This window comes from Jaculus jaculus, chromosome 6 (assembly GCF_020740685.1).
Source record: "Jaculus jaculus isolate mJacJac1 chromosome 6, mJacJac1.mat.Y.cur, whole genome shotgun sequence".
Taxonomy (NCBI): Eukaryota; Metazoa; Chordata; class Mammalia; order Rodentia; family Dipodidae; genus Jaculus; species Jaculus jaculus.
In genome coordinates this window covers 157444134-157465234 of record NC_059107.1, presented here as the reverse complement: position 1 = coordinate 157465234, position 21101 = coordinate 157444134, and the positions used below count along the sequence as shown (strand labels likewise).

General features: G+C 53.9%; 1 protein-coding gene across 1 annotated transcript in view; it reads right to left on the bottom strand.

The window, feature by feature from the left end:
- Nucleotides 1-1157: 1157 nt before the first annotated feature.
- Nucleotides 1158-21101, bottom strand: part of Fam83f (family with sequence similarity 83 member F) — a 32563-nt gene continuing 12619 nt past the window's right edge. The window contains exons 2-5 of the mRNA XM_004650332.2: nucleotides 11923-12090; nucleotides 11324-11445; nucleotides 9736-10418; nucleotides 1158-2292 (exon numbers count right to left, since the gene is read on the bottom strand). Coding sequence (XP_004650389.1) covers nucleotides 2243-2292; nucleotides 9736-10418; nucleotides 11324-11445; nucleotides 11923-12090 — 1023 coding nt within the window. The 3' untranslated portion in view covers nucleotides 1158-2242. The remainder of the gene's footprint in view (nucleotides 2293-9735; nucleotides 10419-11323; nucleotides 11446-11922; nucleotides 12091-21101) is intronic.

The window sequence follows — 21101 nt, the reverse complement described above, 5'->3', positions numbered from 1 at the left end:
TCTTGAAAGCTCAGAATAGGACTAACCATTCTCTGATAGACAGCTGACACAGGACCTGGGGGAGGGGCATGAAGCACCATGCTGGAGTCCTGTGCCTCCTGCGCTCATGGGGCAGAGGCCAGAGCCTGGCGCTGGGACCTCCCTTTTGGCCTATCCCTTTACACTCTTTCCAAGTTGGCCAGCCTGTGGCTGCCACTGCGTGGACACCAAGGGCATTATCCACTCCTGAACTTGCCATTCAACCAGATGCACTCTTGAAGTGCAATGGGTACATTTCAGGGTACACTCAAGTGCCAGGGCGAAGGGTACTGAACACTGATAAGCCAGGAAGCTGGGCACAAAGTGGGCAGAGCTTCGGCCGATGAGCAAACTCAAAGGAGCCACGCTGTATGATTTTACAGTTCCCATCAATTTTGAATTAGTCTTTTCCGACATATTCCAGAACTGAAGGGGGGGACGGAGACCATCTTACCCACCCCTGCCAAGCAGAGGCAGCTGAGGTGAAAGATGTGCCCTGCTTTGCACTGTGCCGAATTGCTTCTTCAGCACATGGCTTCCCCTCATGTCCACAGAAGGTGAGAAAACCCCATCTTGGCACTCAGGAAAACAGGCTTTTTAAAAAAGGGCCTGTTTCAAGGTTGCAGGAACTTGGAACTTCTGCAGGGATACTTGCAGAGGCCAGGACAGGGGTGCAGCAGGCCAGCTTCACTTAGGGAGGCATGAGGAACCCCAGCAGAATGCCTTAGGAGCTGCTTGCTTCCCTAGCCGGACCTATACACAGAGGGAGACTTCTTTTCCTCACTGCAACTTAGGCATCTCGTGTGTCCAACACCTTCAAGGTAATGATCATTTTGAACCAAGACATGACAGACATGCCACCTCCTCCACCCCTCTCCAGAGGAAGCATGTGCCACACTGCCAGGCCTTGGTGTGTAAGGAAGCGCTTCTCAGAAGTGTTTAATCCTCACAAAGACTTGGGGACTGGGTTGGGGTCCCTTCCCCAGTCCTGGGGGTTAATCTCAGGATGGGACGTGGAGACACTGGGCTCAGACTCTCCCTTCTTCTCCCCCATCCTCCCCACTAGCAGTCAGGCCAGACTCTCCACACAGACTACCATGTGTTGTACCCCCCTCTACCCCCCCCCCCCCAGTGCTGGTGGTGCCCAGGGGCTTTTCAGAAGTAAAGGGGACAAGTTTGGTTCAGAGGTCAAGAAGGGCTGCCATATGGCCCTATGCCTGCCCAGGCAGGGCTGGCCCAGAGTCTACAGCTGACCATTGTCCTGCATGTCCATTCACACTCTCCCCATCCCTCAGCCCCCATGGGTACTGCTGCACGGGTGTCCTGTGTGGGGAGGCAGCAGCTTGGGATTGGGTGCTGGTTGCCCTGGCTGGCACTGCTTCAGAGAAACGGAAGTGTCTAAGAACAGTCTTGTGTTTCTCAGGAGGCCTTAGCTAATCTTTGGCTGAAATCTAACCCGGGAAGCCCTCATGGGGGAAGGGGACCAAAGAAAGACCATCTGGGAGAAAAGGGGCAAATGCTCCTGTCCACAGGGCCTATCCTCATCCCCTGAACCCCAACTTGCTTCATGGGGCTGCAAACCAAGGCATATGGAGAAGAGCAGGGAAAGGCAGGACTTTCACGTGGGCAGTGTCAAGTTCTGTCCTTGGCTGGGTTTCGGGGAGGCAGAAGTGTCTTCCCTCCATTTCACTCAGGGACTAACGCAGGAGCCTACAGGTACTGGGCCAGGAAGGCCACAGCATCCAGCGCTCCAGTCGCATCTTCTACCAGGAGTTCCGGGGCTGGAAGACGAGCTCAGAGCCCGGTCTTCTTCCCCCTGGCCCCCTTTTTCCCCCTACCACCCCTGGAAGCAGGGGCAGCAACCAGAAAGCACCAGAGAGCCCAAGGAAGAAGCTGGCCCTACTAAGGCAGAAAGAATGGCTTTTGCCCCACCAGAGGACCTGCAGGGTGGGGCTGGCCTAGCGAAGGAGAGGTTGGCAGGAGAGCGGACACTAGTCCAGCGTCCACTTCATGTAAACACGCCTTGCTGGGCCACCGCAGTCTGCCGAGGAGCGAGTGTGAAGGCCGGGACGCTGCTGATCCTCCCATCTGGCTGGAGGCCGAGGGGGCAGGAGAGCCGGTCAGGACCTGATGTGCAAACCCAGCGCAGGGTGTGCTCTCCACTCTCCCTGGCCCCGGACAGGCCGGGTGGGCGTCCATAGTTCTCTCCCCACCATCCTGCAGCTCAGGAAATGGCACAGTTGCTGGGCTTGGTGGAGGCAGGACTTGTTTTACCTGTGGAGCGGGGACACGGACAGGAAAAAGTAAGCAGCTCAGTGGATTTGTGATTAGCTCCTTTCCTAGGCAGGATCCACATCTCAAATTTGGAGTTTGGGGTTAATAGCTCTTTTTCTAAGATACTGTTCTGGAAACCAAGTCAACGGGGCACCCAGGAAAGCAAAAGGGGAGAAAAAAAAGAAGCTTCTTCCCGCCCCAGCAGCTTCACCAGGATCCCTGAAGACTGGGACACCAAGTGGACTGGTTTTTGTTTAGAGGAAAGGGAGGGACTCCAGTGTCAGCACTGTGACCGGTGTCTATAAAGACTCCTGTCACCAGTAGCTAAACATCACAGGCTCCCAGAGAACAGCCCTGGGCATCTTGCAGGCCTGGACAGGGGTGGCGAGGCAGGACCACTCCTCTGCTCTAGAGCCCAGGCAGTGGCCCTGCTCCTAGAGCCGGTCGATGGTAGTGCCGGGTCCTTGGCTTCCAGTTGTCTCTGCTCCTTTGGCCACTTAGGTAGCTGGGTTAGAAGAGGGGGCGGGCCAGCAGGTAGGGTGGCTGCACTGCTGTAGGGTGATCCCAGGAATTGGAGGGAGCAGCCCAGGCCCTGGGGACACACAGGCCGTTCTCCCTGATCCCTGATCCCCCCCCCCCTCCAGCCCACAGCCTCCCCATCCATTTCCACTTCCTTCACAAGGCCAGCAGTTTCTGTGTGGCTGAGCCTGGGAGTGGAGGGAGAGGGCGTGGGAGGTGGGGAGCCACGAGGCAGGGCCGGACCCGACACCTCTGGCTGTCCCTGGAGGTCGGACTGTTAAGGAGCCCGTGTCCTCTGAGTGCCTGCAGAGCCTTCGTCCCAAGTGGGGGGCCATTGTGTAATTTCCGGCCCATTCTTTCCTACACAGTGGCGACTGTCTCCCTGGTGCTCACACCACCTTCCACATCAGTTCAGCTGTGAAGTTAATTAAGGTGGCGTTTGCCTCTTCTGTGCTGCTAGCGAGAGAGAGAGAGAGAGAGGGGGGGGGGCGGGAGGGGGGGAGCCGCTGAGCAGAGCCAGACCTGGAGCCCTGGATCCGCATCCCCTTCCCTGGGCTGCGTGCCTGCCATAGGGGCCCGATGCTCAGGCCCACAGGCCGTGCCCTCGCCTCGCCTGCCTGCCTGCCTGGCCCGTGGGGCTCCGCACCTACTCTTCAGGACCAAGGGCAAAGCCAGCTGAGTCTCCGTCCTCAGTTTCCCCTTGACTCAGGCAGATGACCGCCTTGGGGCGGGGGGTGCTTCTGCAGTAGGGGTGCTGCGGGCTGGGTCTGTGCGGCTCTGCTCGTCACATTCTGACAGCCCAGAGACCCTGGCTACTGCAGCGGGTGCCTGGCCCCACTTCCGCTCCTTAGTGCCTTGTTTTATTTGCTGAGCAGATGCCCGGCTCCTCCCCGGAGGCCGCGGTGTTCGGAGGCAGGTAAGCAACGTCAATCTCTGGGTCCAGAGTGTGGATGTGGGCACTGGGACAGCCTGTGCCCCACAGCAGCCTGCGCCCTGTCAGGTCGTCAGCAAGACCTGCCCCTCCATTTGTAAGGTTTGATGCCGGCCTGGAGACGTCCCTTATCCTCAGAATTCATTTCCGCGCCTCTGACTGAGAAAGCAGCTTGCGGGGTGGGGGGGGAGGGGATTCTTTGTGTTCCATCAGTCCTTGGAAGCTCATTTATTGGCAGCCTACCAAGGGCAGGGGAATCAGAACTCCTCAGACTAATAGGGATGAATACCTGAATCGTCGTGACAATTTCTTCTTACACAGTATGTGTGGCAGAAGCTGGCTCCTAATCCCAGCACTCAGAGAGTGCAGGCACAAGGATTAGGAGTTCAAGGCCCTCCTCAGCTACATAGTGAGTTCTAGGCCAACTTGGGCTACAAGAGATCCTGTCTTAAAACCAACCAATCAAACAAACAAACCACAAAGGCTGGGAAGATAGCTCAGTGGGTAAAGTGCTTGCTATGCAAGTTTAGCAATCTCTAGATCCCCCATGAAGCTGGGCACAGACATATGACTGTCTAAGCCCAACATGCCTTCCTATGGAGACATGGGAGGTGGAACTTGTGGGTCAACCTCCCAGAGACCCTGCTTCAAAGAGGGGGGAAGGCACGAACTGACACCTGAGTTTGACCTCTGACCCCCACATACATGCCATGGCACAGGAGTGTGCACACTCGCACACGGCTCTTTTTTAAGTATGTGTGGCCGTGGTGTGGGCATATGAGAAACGTCAAGCTGCAAAGGGGAGGTGACACTGACAACGTGTGAAAACAAGGCGAAGGCGCAGAGCGGAAGGAAAGGGCTCAGAAATTTATGGGGAAAAGATGGTGGAGGGGCTGGGGGGGGGGTGACAAGCTGGGGCTATGGAACCAGAGCTGGTGGGCAGTGTGGTGCGGGGCAGGGGAGGGAGGGCAGCAGCATGGGAAGTGATGCCAGCCGTGACAAGGACAGTGAGCCCCCTCTTCCCTTAAAGCTACCCAGGCTTCACGTTCCTTGTACCTGGGAGATTCTATCCCTGGTGTCCCCATGTCCATTCAAGGCTCTGTACCAAGGCTCCTTGGTCAGAGATGCCCTCACGGAGCAACCTTTAGGGTCACTCTCTGCCCCTGCCCTTACCCCTCCTCAGGATCATATGCTCCGGTAGAGAGGGCCTTTGTTTATTTTGTCCCTGGCCTAACTTAAGGCAGTGCTGGCGCAGAGCAGACATTTCATAAATACATGCTTATTAGATAAGGTGAACGAGCAGACGAACGCCTTGCTCCCTGGGGTTCAGACCCACACAAACGAACAACGACAGGAACAGCAGCTGCGGCTCTGGGTGACTCACGCCCTCACTTACGTAGTACTTCCCTGCGATAGGGACGCGGGGCCCAGCTAAAAAGCATAGGCACCGTTGGGACTGGAGAGATGGCTCAGTACTTCAGAGTGCCTGTGCAAGCACGGAGTGCCGCAGGGGCCAGAGACAACCTGAGTTCAACTCCGTAGCACCCATGAAAACAGTTGGGTGTGGCCACACACATCTGAGACCCTAGTCACGTGGGGAACATACACTGGAGAATTGCTGGGGCTCGTGAAAACAGCAGGCTCTGGAATCAGAAAGATGCTCTGTCTCAAAGAACTAAGTGGATGAGTAATGTGGAGGGACACCTGAAGTTCTCCACTGGCCTCTGCATGCATGTGCTGAGGGCTGCACACATATGTGCATACACTATGACCCAATACCACACCCCCCGCACACACGGATTACACGCAGCTGCCTCTTCTCTGGAACCGAGTCAGCCTCGGCATAGTGTTCCCCTCACTCCTGCCATGTGACCAGGCCTTCTGCTGGTCAGAGTGCCCAGTGTAATCCGATCAGACTGCAGCTCCAAGCACAGAGGACGCATACTCCTCAGAGGGCTGCGCCCAGGAAGCACGTCCCCATTGGTATATACCTGACAGGAGCTCAGATTTCTAGGAAAGAGATCAAGGACCTTTGGTCCCACAGGACAGCCCAAGAACCCAAAGTCCTCAAACTCAGGGAGTCCAGTGGCCACAACTCTAAAGCCAGGTCAGACTGCCGGCAGTGGCCCAGCCACCCACGAAGCACAAGAGTTCCATAAAGAATGGTCAGGTCACTGGGTTTGGAGACAGCAGTTAAGGCACTTGCCTGCAAAGCCTAACAACCTGGGTTCAAGACCCCAGTACCCACATAAAGCTAAATGCACAAAATGATGCACACATCTGGAGTTCATTTGCAGTTGGCTGGAGGCCCTGGTGCCCCTATTTTCTCTGCATCTCTCTTCTAATTTTCTCTGCTTACAAATAAGTAAAACATACATATGAGTGAGTGTGTGTGTGTGTGTGTGTGTGTGCGTGTATTTAAAGTATATGTAAAAAAAAAAAAAGAGTGGCCTTCCCACAGAATGCTGGGAAGGCAAGCCTCCATACTTCACTTCTCAGCTATAGGACACCACAGGAAAGGACTCAGGCCTTGGGTCCTCCAGTCTCCAAGCTGGCAAGGTGCTAACCTTCTGGAGACAGCCACCAGCGGCCTTGCAGAGGCTCCAGGAGGCAGGGACCACGCTGCCCTGGCCTCGCGGCTTGTCCCTGGACACAGGGTCGGTATTTCTGGAGCTCGGGGGCCTTGTTTGTGAGATGTCACCATCAGGCAGGACGTTTGCAAAGATCCACCTGAGATCTGGGTGAAGGTATTTTCTACCCCATCCCTTTTAATTCTCTCAAAACTGGTTCCCTGGGAGTTCAGGAGCAGCACTTTCCCTGTGTGTGTGTGTCACTGCCTTGGTGCTGGTCTGAGGACTCTGCGCTGGGGGGCTGTGGCTCTTGTTTAAAATATAAAATATGAATTGGACAAGATGGCCACTGAGGCACAAGGGTCTTCACACTCTACCCATAACAGCAGTGTGTAAGCCCCTACGTTGGAAATACTGAAGACCATCATTTTGTTACAAGACTGTCTTGATACCAGGCACTTCTGTGCTATACTTCTGTTTTAGTGTTTCACTTATAAATTCTTGGCAGTGAAATTGGCTAACAAATGAAATGGATTTTCATGGCAGTGACTGTGATAAAAAGCTTTGTTTTCCAGCTGTTCTTTGACAGTTAACATTACCACCATTCCATATTTTGTTGAATGTCATCAACTCTTTAGTTTTTACCAATATGGCAAATACCATCCAAAGAATGATAAATTTAGTTTATGTCACAGTAATCAAAAAAAAAAAAAAACTGTCAATTTCTGAGCTCAACCTAGCAGTGTAGCCTCTGCTGGTGAATTTATGACTAGGCTGTCCCCTGGATGCTCCTTCCTGGAGCTGGTGTCTCCGCCCCAGATAGCATGCCCAGAGCTCTTGGATGGGCACAGACCGCAGTGAGCTAGAGGGAAGGCCCCAGCTGACCCCGTGCAGGGAGGGCCAAGTCTGCTCAGAAAAAAAGGCAAGGGGAGGATGCCCAGCTTCACCACTAGGGGGGACTCTGGGCCTTCAAACCACCAAGCTGCTCCCAAGCCCCAAAGGAGGCGGATCTGTAAGGTTCTCCCCAGGGCCACACCTGGGTTTGAAGAAATTTGCATGCTGTTTGACAACTATATACTTCTTATCATGCAATTTTACAGGCTGTCAGCTTTCTGCGTTTCCTATCTTTCTCTTTCACACACCCTGTCATGCACCCACGCGCTCCCTGAGAAGAGGGTGCAGAGACAGACAGACAGGGCAGCCAGCATCAACTCAAAGGGACCTCCGAAGCCCTCACCAGCTCAGCCCCTTCTCTGGAGGAGGAGACAGCTCCAAGGAGAGAAGGCCCGTGTGTCACAGTCCAGACCATGCCATGCCTGTGACTTCTCAGTGCTCCCTAAGGGAAAGGGATTCCTTCCCAGGATGGTGGACCCTAAGGGGGAGCTGAAGTGATTCCCTGTGACCCCAGCTCCAGGCACCAGCTGTGCCAGGCTCGCCAGTACCCACCTGGAGCCCAGGCTGTGCCATTAGGTGTGTGACCCTCTCATGTACACTTGGCTGTTGGCTGCTCGGTCGGTAGCTGCTGCCTGAGGGGAGGCACCCGAGGTCCCTGAGCCAAGGCTTGGGAGGAGAAGGAGCTCACCTTCTCATCCCTGTGCGTGAGGAAGAAAGAAGCCAGAGGCCAGAGGTCTCAGGGGCCAGCTTGAATTTGAGGCTGTCAGTGTGGGTGGCAGCAACTGTGTGACATTGCTGCCTCAGCGTGGAAGGGAGGCTACTGATGACTCTGGGCATCTCTGGGACCTTCCCACATGTGTCAGCTCTCTTCTCCCTCTGCCTAGGGGCTCAGGTGCTCTGGAGGTGGGTGCAGTGAGGCCTGCTCAGCCAGCGGCTCCCCTGCACGGAGTACAAACGCTCAGCAACAGACAGCACTGGCAGTGACTGTCCAAGTCACCCGAGCAGGGGACTCTGACTCTAGAGGAGGAGGCAGCGACAAGACAATGGGCCTTGAGTTTCCATGGAAACAGCACCTCAGGGCGAGGGGCAGGGGAAGAGAAAGCTTCCACCTCATTCCTTCAGGACTTGGGAAACGGCCCCTTTGTGGTTGGACAACCCCCCATTCCCTTCCCTGCCAGGTGTTCACCATGGCAACCCTTCTTCCAACAAGAGGTATGGAGCAGTAGCAGCATCTGGTGTTGGCAAGGGGGGGGGGTGGGCAGAGTCCAGAGGGAATGAGAATGGGGGAGCAGCCACCCCTACCTGACAGGATAGGGGTCTGGGCCTAGGCCTGGCTTTAAATCTGGCCTACAACCACTTCCGAGGCTCTGCACTTAAAGCATTTCTCCCAGCTTCCACCTGCCATGTCTGGGCTCAGAGTCGTCATGAGGGTACACAGAGCGACCATGCAGAGCCTGGCATGTGCAGCTGCTCAGGGCCCCGTGGAGGTGGACAGGGAGGGGGGAAGTCCCAGAGCTCCTGCTGTGCCCACATCGCAGAGACCCGTGCCCCCAGGCCCGGTCTAAAACACACAACATGCTCTGCGCACAGCCTGGGTGTCGGGCCTGGCATCCAGTGCGTCAGAACGTGTTTGTTTCTTTGCTCTTTAGCCACTCGTCACTGGGTTGGAGCCGGGGCTGCAAGGACGCCTGAGGCCTGGGTTGTCTAGGACGTACACCCGGTCTTCACATGGCCAAGGACTTGAGCTCTTATTGCTGCAAAGCCTGAAGCCATGGGCAGAGAAAACTCAGCCCAGATATTCTTCAACTCTGGATGCAGAGATGAGAGAGGCGGCCCAGCAGCTCCACTGTGGAAAGGCCTTATCAGAGAGTGCTCAGGAGGAAGAGGGAAGGCCAGGGTATCAAGGGGACCCTAGAAAAGAAGTCAATACCCCATCGTTGAGCTCTCCTAGAGGGAAAACCTGCTTATCAGACAGACAGGGAAGACAAAAAAAAAACCGAGGTGAACTATTTGCCCAGAAAGAGGAAGCTGGGTCAGGACAAGGGTGGGGCACAGGTGAAGTAGGGTGTGTCTGACCATGTTAGATCCTGATGATAGCAGGGAACTAGGCTGAGCAGAAAGGGCCTAGCCCGACTGGAGCCTTAGCACAGGGCTGTACCTTGTCTTCATGTACAAAGGAAAAACTTGCTCCCTCCCTTCCATCCTTTACAGGAGTCACTATAAGGACAGCTCTGAATGGCACTGTAGTAGGAAGGCAATAGCCCTCAGACCCTTTCCCCGCCCACCACTGCGGGGCACTGGGCGGAGCATGCACTGCTCTCTCACAGAGGAGGAAGCTGACCCGCAGCACTACAGTGTCTTGTCCAGGGCCAGCAGGAGGCCAGAGGCCAGAGGCAGACTGGGACCTGGGGGTCCTTCTGACCCCAGAGCACCGGCTTGCTTCCTGCCAGCAAGCTGTCCCTGGCAGAGGTGCAGTGGCTCCTCCGTAAGGGCCTTGTGTGAGGGCCAGGCCCCAGGGAGACAGCTCACCTGAGATGTTGGCACTGGAACCCTCGTTGGGCCTCTTCCCCATCAGAATCTCCACGTCGGCAAAGGTTTCGGTGGACGGGGAGCTGGCCATGTTGCTGGGCACTGCAGGTCTCTTGGCCCGTCGGCTGAAGAACCTGCTGCCAAAACGCTTGCCGTCCTTGGCTGGGGTGGCGTCCCCGTTGGCAACTTCTCCCTTGCCATTTTGGGGAAGTGCCTCTCGGGATTTGTGCCTCAGGTCTATGGGCATGTGAGAGACCATCCTGGCCTCCTTCGGTCTCAGCACTCCGGAGGGAATGGGCTCCACTGTGGGCAGCACCTGTTCCACTGTGACCAGGTCATTCAGAAAGCTCTCCAGGCGCCGGGCAGCCTCGCCACCTCCGCCACCTTCCTCCTGCCCTCCTGGGTTGCCACTGGCCTCTCGCTGTCGGGCGGCCCAGCGCATCATTTCTCCTGGTGGAGGGCGGCTGCTAGCCACCAAGGCATACTTGGGGTTGATAAGCTTGCGAGCCACTGTGGAGGAGTAGTTGAGGCCAAGTCTGCCTGCAAGGCCCAGCTGTTGGTACAAGTTCACCTCCTCAGAGATGGCATACAGTTCCCGGAACTCCACATCAAAGGGCTCCACATTTTGCCCTGTTAGGAGCAGGAGAAGGTTCCTGTCCACATAGGAAGAACTCCAGGTGAACCTGGGAACACAGGGCCGGAAAAGCAGACATGTGGACCTAGACCCTTCCAGTGACCTGACAGCAGCCCACTCAACATCCCACTTCCTGCCCGTCTCAGCCTGCCCGGTCACTGTGGCCCGCGGGAGGGCACCTCCTGTGCTACTGCTGCTGGACTGCTCCCCCTCTAGCAGGCCAGGAGCGCCCTTCCCTGGGTCTTGGCCTCAAATGCAGAAAGCAGGCAGTGAACACGGGTAAGGGCATGGGAAATTCGACCTGGGTCCACATCTACCCTGTGTGCCTTGTACAATGGTGCTTGCCCGACCCAAGGGACACGTCGTGGAGTAATTACTTCAGACTTGTGAGGCTCAAATGAAGTAACGTGTACAACGTCAGCTCAATGCCTCGTACAAACATACATTTAGTCCACAGAAACTGAGCTGCTGCTCTCGTCAGCATTGTTTTATTTTAGACGGCTTCTTCTCCCAATCTTTAGAGCAGCTAGCTACCACAAAAACCCATGCTGTAGCCTCAGGAGAGGACTTGGGCCATTTACTCATCTGTTGCATTGGCTCCAAATTTATTTGGAGGTCAGGAGGGCACACACACAATCTCTCATGTTCCTAGTACTTTTCATTAAAATCCTGGGGTCATCCCTTTATGCCATACCTCACATTTCTTAGATCTGGTCCCCTCTTATCGCACCTGAAAACTAGCCTCAAAATATAACTGGTTGGTAAGGACTAGGAAAAGAAAGCGGTAATTAATACCTAGTAAAAGTTGATCCACTTTCTGGAATAATCTATGCATCAACCAGAAACTCTGAGGGATGGGACTAGGCGGGAGGCTCTATGCCTCAAAGCTCATGACCCTGGAGGCGTCTGACTAGCGCCTTCCCCCAAGTCCTCCTCTGACCTAGCCTAACGCACCTGTAGGATCCTGTGGCGACTTTGTCCCCATCCACCATGAGAAACCTTGATGAGAGGGTCCCCTTGATCTTTCCCATGGGCGTGTAGAAGCCGACGCCGGTCACTGAGCGGACGCGGATGTTCTGTCGAGGAGAAAGGCGTCAGCGCTCTCGTTCAGGGATGCCCGCGGCCCCACAAAGGCTCTGCTTTGGGAGAGGAAGCGGCCTCGTGCCCGCACACCCTGGGTCTTTCCCAGACTCTCTGATCCTTCGGCCTTACATAGGAAACATGTCTATGCTGAGGGCAGGAGGACGTCACCAAACTTGGCTCCGGACACAGTCAAACCCGGGGGGGTTCCTATACGTTCCCCAAGTTCCCCACAAGTAACCCCAGCCCTGACTTCAACACAGCTGAGCGCCTCCTTCAGCCTCAGCAGCCTTGTGATAAAGGTTAAGCTGGGCACGTAGGCGAGCAGTTACCGGTTCCGAGTGAAGGCTTTACATAGAAGGAAAAAAGCTGAGCTCTCGAGCTTCAGCTTGAGCTGGGGAGAAGGCAGAAGAAGCCAGAGGCTGTCTCCAGCCCAACTCCTGCCCACATGCTGTCCCAGGGGTGCAACTCACCCTAATCCGGAAGTCAGCGAGCTCCAGGCTCTGGCACATCTCCAGGAAGTACTTCACCCCGGCCTCATCCAGGAGGATGTACACGGGGACCCGGCGCTTCGAGGCAGCGTCCACGATGTCTTGGAAAATGTCCCCGTCTGTGAAAAGGTCCATGACCACTGCAATGACCTGGGCGGTGAGGGGTACAGGTGAGGCCCCTGGTGACCACGCACCTTCAGAGACACACGGCTCACAGAACACCCGTCTGCCCTGGGCCAACTAGTGGCCAAGAGTCGAAAACTCCACCTGTGCAAGCTCCTCAGTTTTCTGGGGCCCCAACCACCTCTGAGAACATGTGAGTTCACAGGAAATGGGGCCTAAGGGTGCATGCTGCTGGTGTTCCACGTGGGGGAAGTCCCAGCCTCCTCTGGGAAATGCCAGCAAAAGCAGCATCAGGGAGGGCTGGGGGCGAGGGAGAACTGCCTCCGCCGCCCCGGGAAGGAGCAGGTGTGAGGAGATGCCACGCAGAGGAGGCACGAGGGGTGGGCTTGTTTGCCCACCAGCCACAGATCTGCCTGAACATCTCTCTCCTAGCAGCCCTGGGTGCTCTGGCCTCCCCGCAGCTGTGCAGAGCTGTCTCCCCAGCACAGATGTAGGCTAAGCTCCAGCCGGCTCAGATGCCTCCGACCTCTGGCGGCTAGCTCTTCCCGGTCTACCCCCAGAGCAAGGCCACTGCTCAGACCCATCACCTGGAAAAGTCGGTCCTGGCTGTGTCTCTTGGAAGTACAGGCCTTCTGCAGCCCAGGACAGACCCAACTTTCTAACCTCACTGCTTCCACTGCCCCACACAGACCACCATCACTCCAGCTGCTAGGGTTTTCCTAGCTCACGACACATGACACAGAAAAAAAGCGGTGCTTTTCACGTCAGACCCACCACTCTCCATGACCTGAGGCAAGACACCTGACTTCAGCAAGCATCTGTCCCCTCATCTGCCCTACCCGTGCGCCACGAGGATCAGCGACAATGCCCGTGAAGCGGCGCGCGGGGAGGGGCTCTGCATCGCGACCAGCAGCGTGGCGGCCTCAGCCGGGAAGGCAGGCCTGCTGTGCCAGCTCCACGCCTCGTTCATCAGTGTCCCAGCCTCCTTGGCAGGAAAATGGCGCTGATGATGGCACCTAGCTCAAGGACGCAATGCCACAATCAGCACGTCGAGAAATGCTGGGCACATGGTGAGCTCAGTCAGCTCCTGCGCCCGTACCATCATCACCTTCACACACACGCACTGCCTTTACCCCTTCCTCCCACCTTCACGCAGTCTCACCTGGGGCTCCCCCAAGCTCTTACACCTCGCCGATGAAAGTGTGGGGGTTACTGAGTCCCCACAGGCAGGGTGAGTACCTAAAGGCAGATACGCCTCAATTGATGATCTCAGCAGATCAATCCACGTGGCTGATAAGCCAGTTGGACAAAATAACTAAGACATAAGGTAAAGGAGATAATGCCTTCAGAGTTACACAAGTGACACGTGACAAAGGGAGGAAGATACGTAAGTACTGCTTCTAGCCAGGGGACAGTGAGACAGACTTCATAGTGAGGAGCAGGATGCCCTACGGTGCTGTGAAAAAGGAGCAGTGAGGGTACGGTGGCATGGAGTCTGGCTGGGGTTGCTCTGCATGAAGTGTGCCCTGCCAAGGGGCACTGGGCTGAGGGAAGTGAGTGGGCCAGGGCTTGTCCTGCCTCTAATCTACACACAGGTACCACATGGCCTAGCAAGGGCCTACAAAGTAGACGTTTTAGGCAGTGGGGCCGGCACCAGCAAAGAGACTCTTGAGACAGTGTAATGGTTAGTCATATGTTAACCCCCTCTCCTCTCCTCCCTTACCACTCTCCTTTCTTTTTCTCCTCTCTTTCCCCCTTCCTCTCCCTTCCAGTAGGTTGTTTCTCTGGAGAACCTTGAATAATACAGATCTTGAGGATGGGAATGAGCATGTATTAAATACTTTCAGTGCACTTAGGCTAAAGTACTCCCAAGAGTCTAAGCATTTATGCACTTTGGGTAAATTTTCTGATTCTCACAACTCCTGTAATAAGGAAGGACTGTCATTTCCATTTCACAATTGAGGGAGTAAATGCAGAGGGACAAAGTAATGTGCCCAAGGTCATAAGTGATCACACGGCAAAGCAAGAAACTCAGGTCCATCTGACTCAAGTCCACATTTCACTGCTACAGCGTATTTTAGAAACATCAAATCAAAACCCATGCTTAGAAAAGATGAAGATAGACACACATCTGGTGAGACTTAGAGAGGAGATATAAACAAAATATTTTAAAAAAAGGAAAAATAACTGCAGATATAACTGAGACTCAGGAAATAATAAAAATGAGCCGGGTGTGATGGTGGGATTGACTGTACTTAAGATGTGCTACAAGCCAGCGAAACCACACATGGCCATTCATCCAGGGGAATGTCTTGGCACAGGTTTATAAGAGGGCAGGAGCATGGATGCTATAGCCTTCTTTGGGACAGCAAGGGGATGACGAGAAGTCAGATGTCTTTCTCTAAGACTGGGTGAAAAAATGTGAAGGAGAGATAGGGTGTTTACAGATGCCAAAAGCAATGAAGGTACTCCATATAGTAACCCGGATAGTTCAAGCCAAGCAAGGTGGCCCATGCCTGTGATTCCAGCCCTTGGGAGGTGGAGGCAGGAGGATCAAGAGTTCAAGACCAGGGTTTCAGAGATGGCTCAGTGGTTAAGGTGCTTGCCTGCCAAGCCTAAGGACCCATGTTCGACTCTCCAGATCCCATGTAAGCCAGATGCACAAGTGATGCAAGTGTGTAAGTTTGCACACACACACGGGAGCGGGGGGACACGATGGCACACGTGTCTGGAATTCAACTGCAGTGCCTGGAGACCCTGTCGTGCCAATTCTCTCTCCCTGTCATTAAAAAGAGAGAGAGAGAGAGAGAGAGAGAGAGAGAGAGTGTTCAAGGCTGGGCTGGAGAGATGGCTTAGCAGTTAAGGCACTTGCCTGAGAAGCCTAAGGACCCAGGTTCAATTCCCCAGTATCCACGTAAGTCAGATGCACAAGGTGGTACATGAATCAGGAGTTTGTTTGCAGTGTCTAAAGGCCCTTGGTGTGCCCATTCTCCCGCTCTCTATCTGCTTCTTCCTTTCTATTCCCCTCTCCCAAATAAATTAATTTAAAAAAAAAGAAGCCGGGAGAGGTGGCGCACGCCTTTAATCCCAGCACTCGGGAGGCAGAGGTAGGAGGATCAATGTGAGTTCGAGGCCACCCTGAGAAATCAGAGTGAATGCCAGGCCAGCCTAGACTAGAGTGAAACCCTACCTCAAAAAAAAAAAGAAAAAAGAAATAAAATAAAATATTACAAAAAAGAGTTCAAGGCCAGCCTTGGCTTCATAGCAAGATAGGGGCCAGCCTAGAGTACATGAGATCCTATCGCAAAACAACAAAAAAATAAAAAACAAAATGAAAAATATGCTAGGCATGGTGGTGCATGCCTTTCACCCCAGCACTTGGGAGGCAGAAGTAGGAGGATAGCCATGAGTTCGAGGCCACCCTGAGACTACAGAGTGAATTCCAGGTCAGCGTGGACTGAAAGGAGACCCTACTTCGAAAAATAAAAATGAAAAATATTACAGTAAGATCTATAGCCTGATACCATTTATGCGACATAGTCTCACAGATAAAAACAATACTATATCTTTTCAAGGATACTAACACATCCAAGGACATGTACTGACCACAGAAGGGGGCTGCCCACGATGAAAGGAATGGAGGGAAGGAGAAAGGGGAAATGGAGACTTCTTGTGGATTGATGATGGCGGTGCACTGTGAACTGTAGCCCACTGCCCAAAGCCAGCCAGCCAGCCAGACAAAACACACGCAAGCCCTCCAGGGGGGCTGGCACAGGCCAGGGTCTAATGGGGTGAGCACAGAGGGGGTGCTCTGGCTCATGTGGGGGTGGGGAAACATGGGGAAGCACAGTAGAGTTCTGGCATCATTCAATCAAAAAAATGGGGATTCCTGAGTTCTAGTCACCCTCTCATCTCTCCAGTGCTGCCCGAGGATACGGCCCACTGCCCTCCATCTCGAAAGCTCCCCCCCCCCCCCGCCCGCCCCAAATCCAGCTCAGTGATGTCTCGCGTCTCTAAGGACTGCCTGGCTGGCTCACAGACACGCTTCTGGGATTCCCACTCTTTTATGGAAACTGAGAAAGCAAGCAGGGACGACCTGGTCCCCTCCTAAGGATGTGAAGAGGCAGTCCCCAGGGCTGGCTTGCAGGAGGCTTGGTCTGCAACATCCTAGCGAGAGCCAGCCATCTGTGTCACTACCAATTAAACAATGAAATATCTGTAGTAGAAAAAAAATCAATTGCTCACTGACTCCTGCAATCTCGTCATGGAGAAGTGATAATTACCCTCTGCTTTGGTCTCAGAGGGCCCCGCTTGACATTCATCCTCAGCATCGGGCCCACGATAACCAGCTCCTTACTCCCTCCGCTGCGGCACTGAATGTGCCCACGTGATTCGCCATGCCAAGACTAACTTCAAGGATCTCAGTGAAGATGGAAGATCGGACTTTTACAAAAAGGACTTGACAGGCTCAGAATCCAGGGAAAGAGATTTCGTCTGGAGAGGCAAAAAAAATCATCGCTCCTGCCTGGCTGGCTCCTCGCTCCAGCCCTCCTTCACCTGGTTAGCTGCCGGGGTGCGATGCCAGGAGAGAGGTTAACTGCAGCTGGCAGCCGTGTTTTAGAAGCTGCGGCTGGCATGCTGGCAAAGAGGCTCTGATGCTGTAGGACTTCTCACAGGGTATCTCCTTAGCTCATCATCTCCTTTGATACCCTGCCCAGGCGGCAGGGACGGAGGGTGGGGTGGGGTGGGGGAGGAGGGTGTTAGGAAGCCCCGGGATGTCCGTCTACCTGCCGTTCAACTTTAATTACTCCGCCAGCTTTCCGGAGTCTTTCTGCATGCTCCTTAATTACCACTAGAGAACAAAGATGAGAAAGGCACACTGCCTTGCCCCCGCAGTCTTGTGGGGGTGTGTGTGGGGGGGGACCCAGACTGCAGAAGGCTTTGACCAATGTTCACACCTACACAGCTGACTGCTGCTGGGACATGTCCCCTAGCCTGCCCCATAGCCACTTCCAAAATCAACATCCTGCCAGTGTGGCCATGAGCTTCTCCTCAGCGGCCGAATCCTATCAGTGCCCCACAACTCCCCACACACTACCTCTGGGTTGACACCTTACTCTTCCCGTGGGTATCGCCACTCCAGTTCCGGCTCTCCTGTTCCTTGATAAACTTCTGGATAGCTTCCTGCCTGGTCCCTCCGATGCCACCTCTGCCCTCTGATTCATTTTCTGCAGCCTAAAACAAGGCTGATGAGACCAGTTGGTCCTATGGCCCTCAAGGGGGGGGTGCAGACTCCTAAACATGACATTGGAGTCCTAGGATGGACTCCTTTCCTCCTCTCCAGCATTATCTTTTATTTTAAATTTTTTTTTGTTCATTTTTATTTATTTATTTGAGAGTGACAGAGAGAAAGGGGCAGATAGAAAGACAGAGAGAGAGAATGGGCATGCCAGGGCCTCCAGCCACTGCAAACAAACTCCAGACATGTGCGCCCCCTCGTGCACCTGGCTAACATGGGTCCTGGAGAATCAAGCCTCAAACGGGGGTCCTTAGGCTTCACAGGCAAGCGCTTAACCGCTAAGCCATCTCTCCAGCCCTCCAGCATTATCTTGAGCCATGTCTTAACTCTATTGTTTTTGGTCACTGAGAATGACTTATAGTTACCGTAACCCTGGGCTTCTCTTCTGCAGCCTGGACTGCCCTTGAACTTCCTATGTAGAGCTGAGGATGACCTTAAAGATGATCCTCCTGCATCTACCTCTTGAGTGCTGGGCATGTGCCACCCTGCCTGTTTCCCACAGTGCTGGGGATCAAACTCAGGGCTTTGTGAGCTCTTTGTAAGCACTGAACCCACAAAGCTACATTCCCGGCCCCAAGAGCGGAATGCTTCTTTATTGTGCCTAGCTGTCCCGGGCGACATAGGATGTTTGCCAGCACCCCTGGTCTTGACTTACTAGATACCAGCAGCATCACCCCTAGAGCCGAAAACCAAAAGGGTCACTAGATATGGATAAATGTCTTCTAGGGGATGGGTAAATATGCACCCCCCCAAGCATGTAAATAGTGTTTCTGCACCTTCCATAAATCTAGGGCTGGAAAGTTGGCTCAGTGGGTAAGACACTTGCCTGCAGAGCCAAAGGTCCTAGGTTTGATTCCCCAGGATCCACATAAGCCAGATGCACCAGGTGGCACATATGACTGGAGTTCGTTTGTAGTGGCTGGAGGCCCTGGTGCACCCTCCCTCTCCCTCGCCCTTGCCCTCTCCCTCTCTCTCTGCCTCTTTCTCGCAATAAATTAAAAAAAAAAAAAAAAAAAAGCACAACAAACACTAAAGAGCCAGGCATGGTAGCACACGCCTTTAATCCCGGCACTCGGGAGGCAGAGTTAGGAGAGTTTCTGTGAGTTTGAGGCCACCCTGAGAATACATAGTGAATTCCAGGTCAGCCTGGGCCAGAGTGAGACCCTACCTCAAACAACAACAACAGCAAAACAAGACAAAATAAAAAACCCTAAAGAAGCATCTATTATCTTCTAGGACTCCACCACAAACTTCCCAGCTCTCTCCTATCAGTAATTAACAGCCACACTCTGCCTCCTGTCCAGATGTATTCCAAGCAAATCACAGAGCCCTTGAGCACGTTAGTATAATGTCTGCCCGTCAACTCTGCCCTTTCTCAGGTTGTGGAGGGCAGGTACCAGCAGATTTCTTTCAGGCTCTGCCCTCAGTGCAGAGCTCAGCATGGCCCATTCCCCATGACTGTGGGATGAACGTCTGAACAGAGGGAGCTAATGTGTCTATTATTTGCTGGGTATGGGTAAAGCGAGGCAGTTTTCCTTTATTTCATTAATGACAAGGCATTGGGTTAAAGGAGGAGGGAGACGAGGGTGCTGAGTAGGACCCTTGGTGAAATGGCTCGGCTGGAAGGCAGAGTTGAAGGCTTCCTCAAGGACGCAGAGAATAAGGCTGTTGCCTCCTTGGAGACAGCTCCCAAGTTTGCTGGCTTGGCCTTCACTCTGCCCACTGAGGATCTTGAAGGAGCCATGAGCCCTGCTCCTGGCGGGGAGAATGCTGAACCAAGGGGGAAGCGAGCCCACTCGGAGGCGACCAGGCGGGAGGAAGGGCTGCCACCAGCACTCACAGCAAGTGCCTTTGTGGAAACTACAAAGGGTGCCTGTGATGGACCAGCGCAAGGCCAGTAAAGTGTCAGCCCACACAAAGCTGTTCGACCCTGCCATTGAACTTGGCTCCTACACTCATAGACATTCCAGACTCAAGAATCTCAGAGCTGGGAAGAGACTCGGACAATAATCAGTCCAGTGCTGGGTCAAGTCCTAGGACAGCTGGGAGCCTGCAGCTGGAGCTTCTTACCCAAGCCTGTGCTTTTCCACACCAAGCTGTCGGCCCCACATGACAGGGCCATGGCAAGCTACAGAACAAAGCTACTCTGACCAGGACTCCAGGCCACCTGTGGGCACACAAAATCAGGATGTAAACAGAGCCCATGGGTAGGGACAGAGATCCTATCCACGTGTGGTTTCCTAGCTCAGCTGACCCACGTGGGGCTCCAGGCTCTGGGGCAGGTGTGGCTGCAGGTTCTTGTATGCAAGACTGGAAATCTCCGCCTCTTCCTCCTCCAACCCTGTGGGATGAAAAACCAAAAGGCCACAGAAATGTGCTGGTGACAGTCACTTCTCCTGGGAAGAAAGGGGAAAGAGCTGGGGACGCTTTCCCACTGATGACTCAGCTAAGCCTTGGGCCCAACTTTCAGGCTCCCTGCCTCCCTAACTAAAGCGCCATAGGAGGCTTGGACTATCATACTTGTGAAATTCCAGGATTGTCCGTGCAGTCATGAGGGGTCATTAAACTCATTTGCAACCAGGCTAACTCCCTACACCTTCAGCCCTCAGGTTAGGGAGGCCAGCAGCTGAGCAAACAGGTCCAGCTGCTTCCTCTCAGAACAGCCACCTGCCCAGTTATTCTGCAAGAGAAAGTTAAGCTTGCCGAAGAACAGAGGGCAGTCCCCCTCCTTTCCATTACAGAGGGTTGTGCTGGGTCTGACCAGCCAGCCTCTGCTTAGCCATCCCTGGCTGTGGAATCTCCTTATCTGATATTCTGGCCCCCACAAGGGGTCAAGGTTTACAGGCAGCTGCCACAGTAGTCAGACTTCTGTATATAAGCAATCACTGGGAGCCAGGAGTGGGGGATGGAGGTGGGCCTGTTGAGAAAAATCCAGGACCCCATCCTCAAAGATTCTGATTTAATAGGCCCTGGGAAATACATTGGAACAGCACCCTATGCCAACCTGGAGGCAGAAAGTCATACTTGTTGTGTGTCTTTGGGACACTTAGAGGCTGGAGAGATGGCTCAGCAGTTAAGGTGCTTGCCTGCAAAGCCTGATGACCCAGGTTTGATTCCCTAGTAAAACCACATAAACAAAGTAGCATATGTTTGTGGAGTTCATTGGAGGCTCTGGTGTGTCCATTCTCTCTGGCTCTCTTTTATCTCTGCTTGCAAATATATATATATATATGAAGCCACACTTTCTTCATTTTAAAATGGGGAGGAGACACCTTCTCAGGGCTGCTGTGCACGGCTATTTAAATGTGACAATGCAGGAGGAGCAGTAACCAATACTGGCCTGCTGTGATGGATGTCCAGATCATGGGGCTGTCACTTCTGAGCAAGAAGGAAAGAGACAGGGCAGTGTGGGGCCAGCAGCTCCCAGAAGCCAGCGCCCACAGCCTGGGACACAAGCAGACATAGAGGTGGAGAAGTCATTCCTTTGATCTCTGAGTGCCCAGCAGACCCAGTCCAGAGTAGTGATCAAAGCCTAGGCAAGGGCTAGAGCGATGGTTGAGTGGTTAAAGGTGCCTGCTTGCAAAAGCTAATGGCTGTGGTTCAGAACCCATGTAAGCCAGATGCACAGGGTGGCACATACATCTAGGGTTTGTTTGCAGTGGCAGGAGGCCATGGCACAACCATTCTCTCTCTCTCTCTGCCTCTTTTTATCACTCTCTTTCAAATAAATAAATAAAAT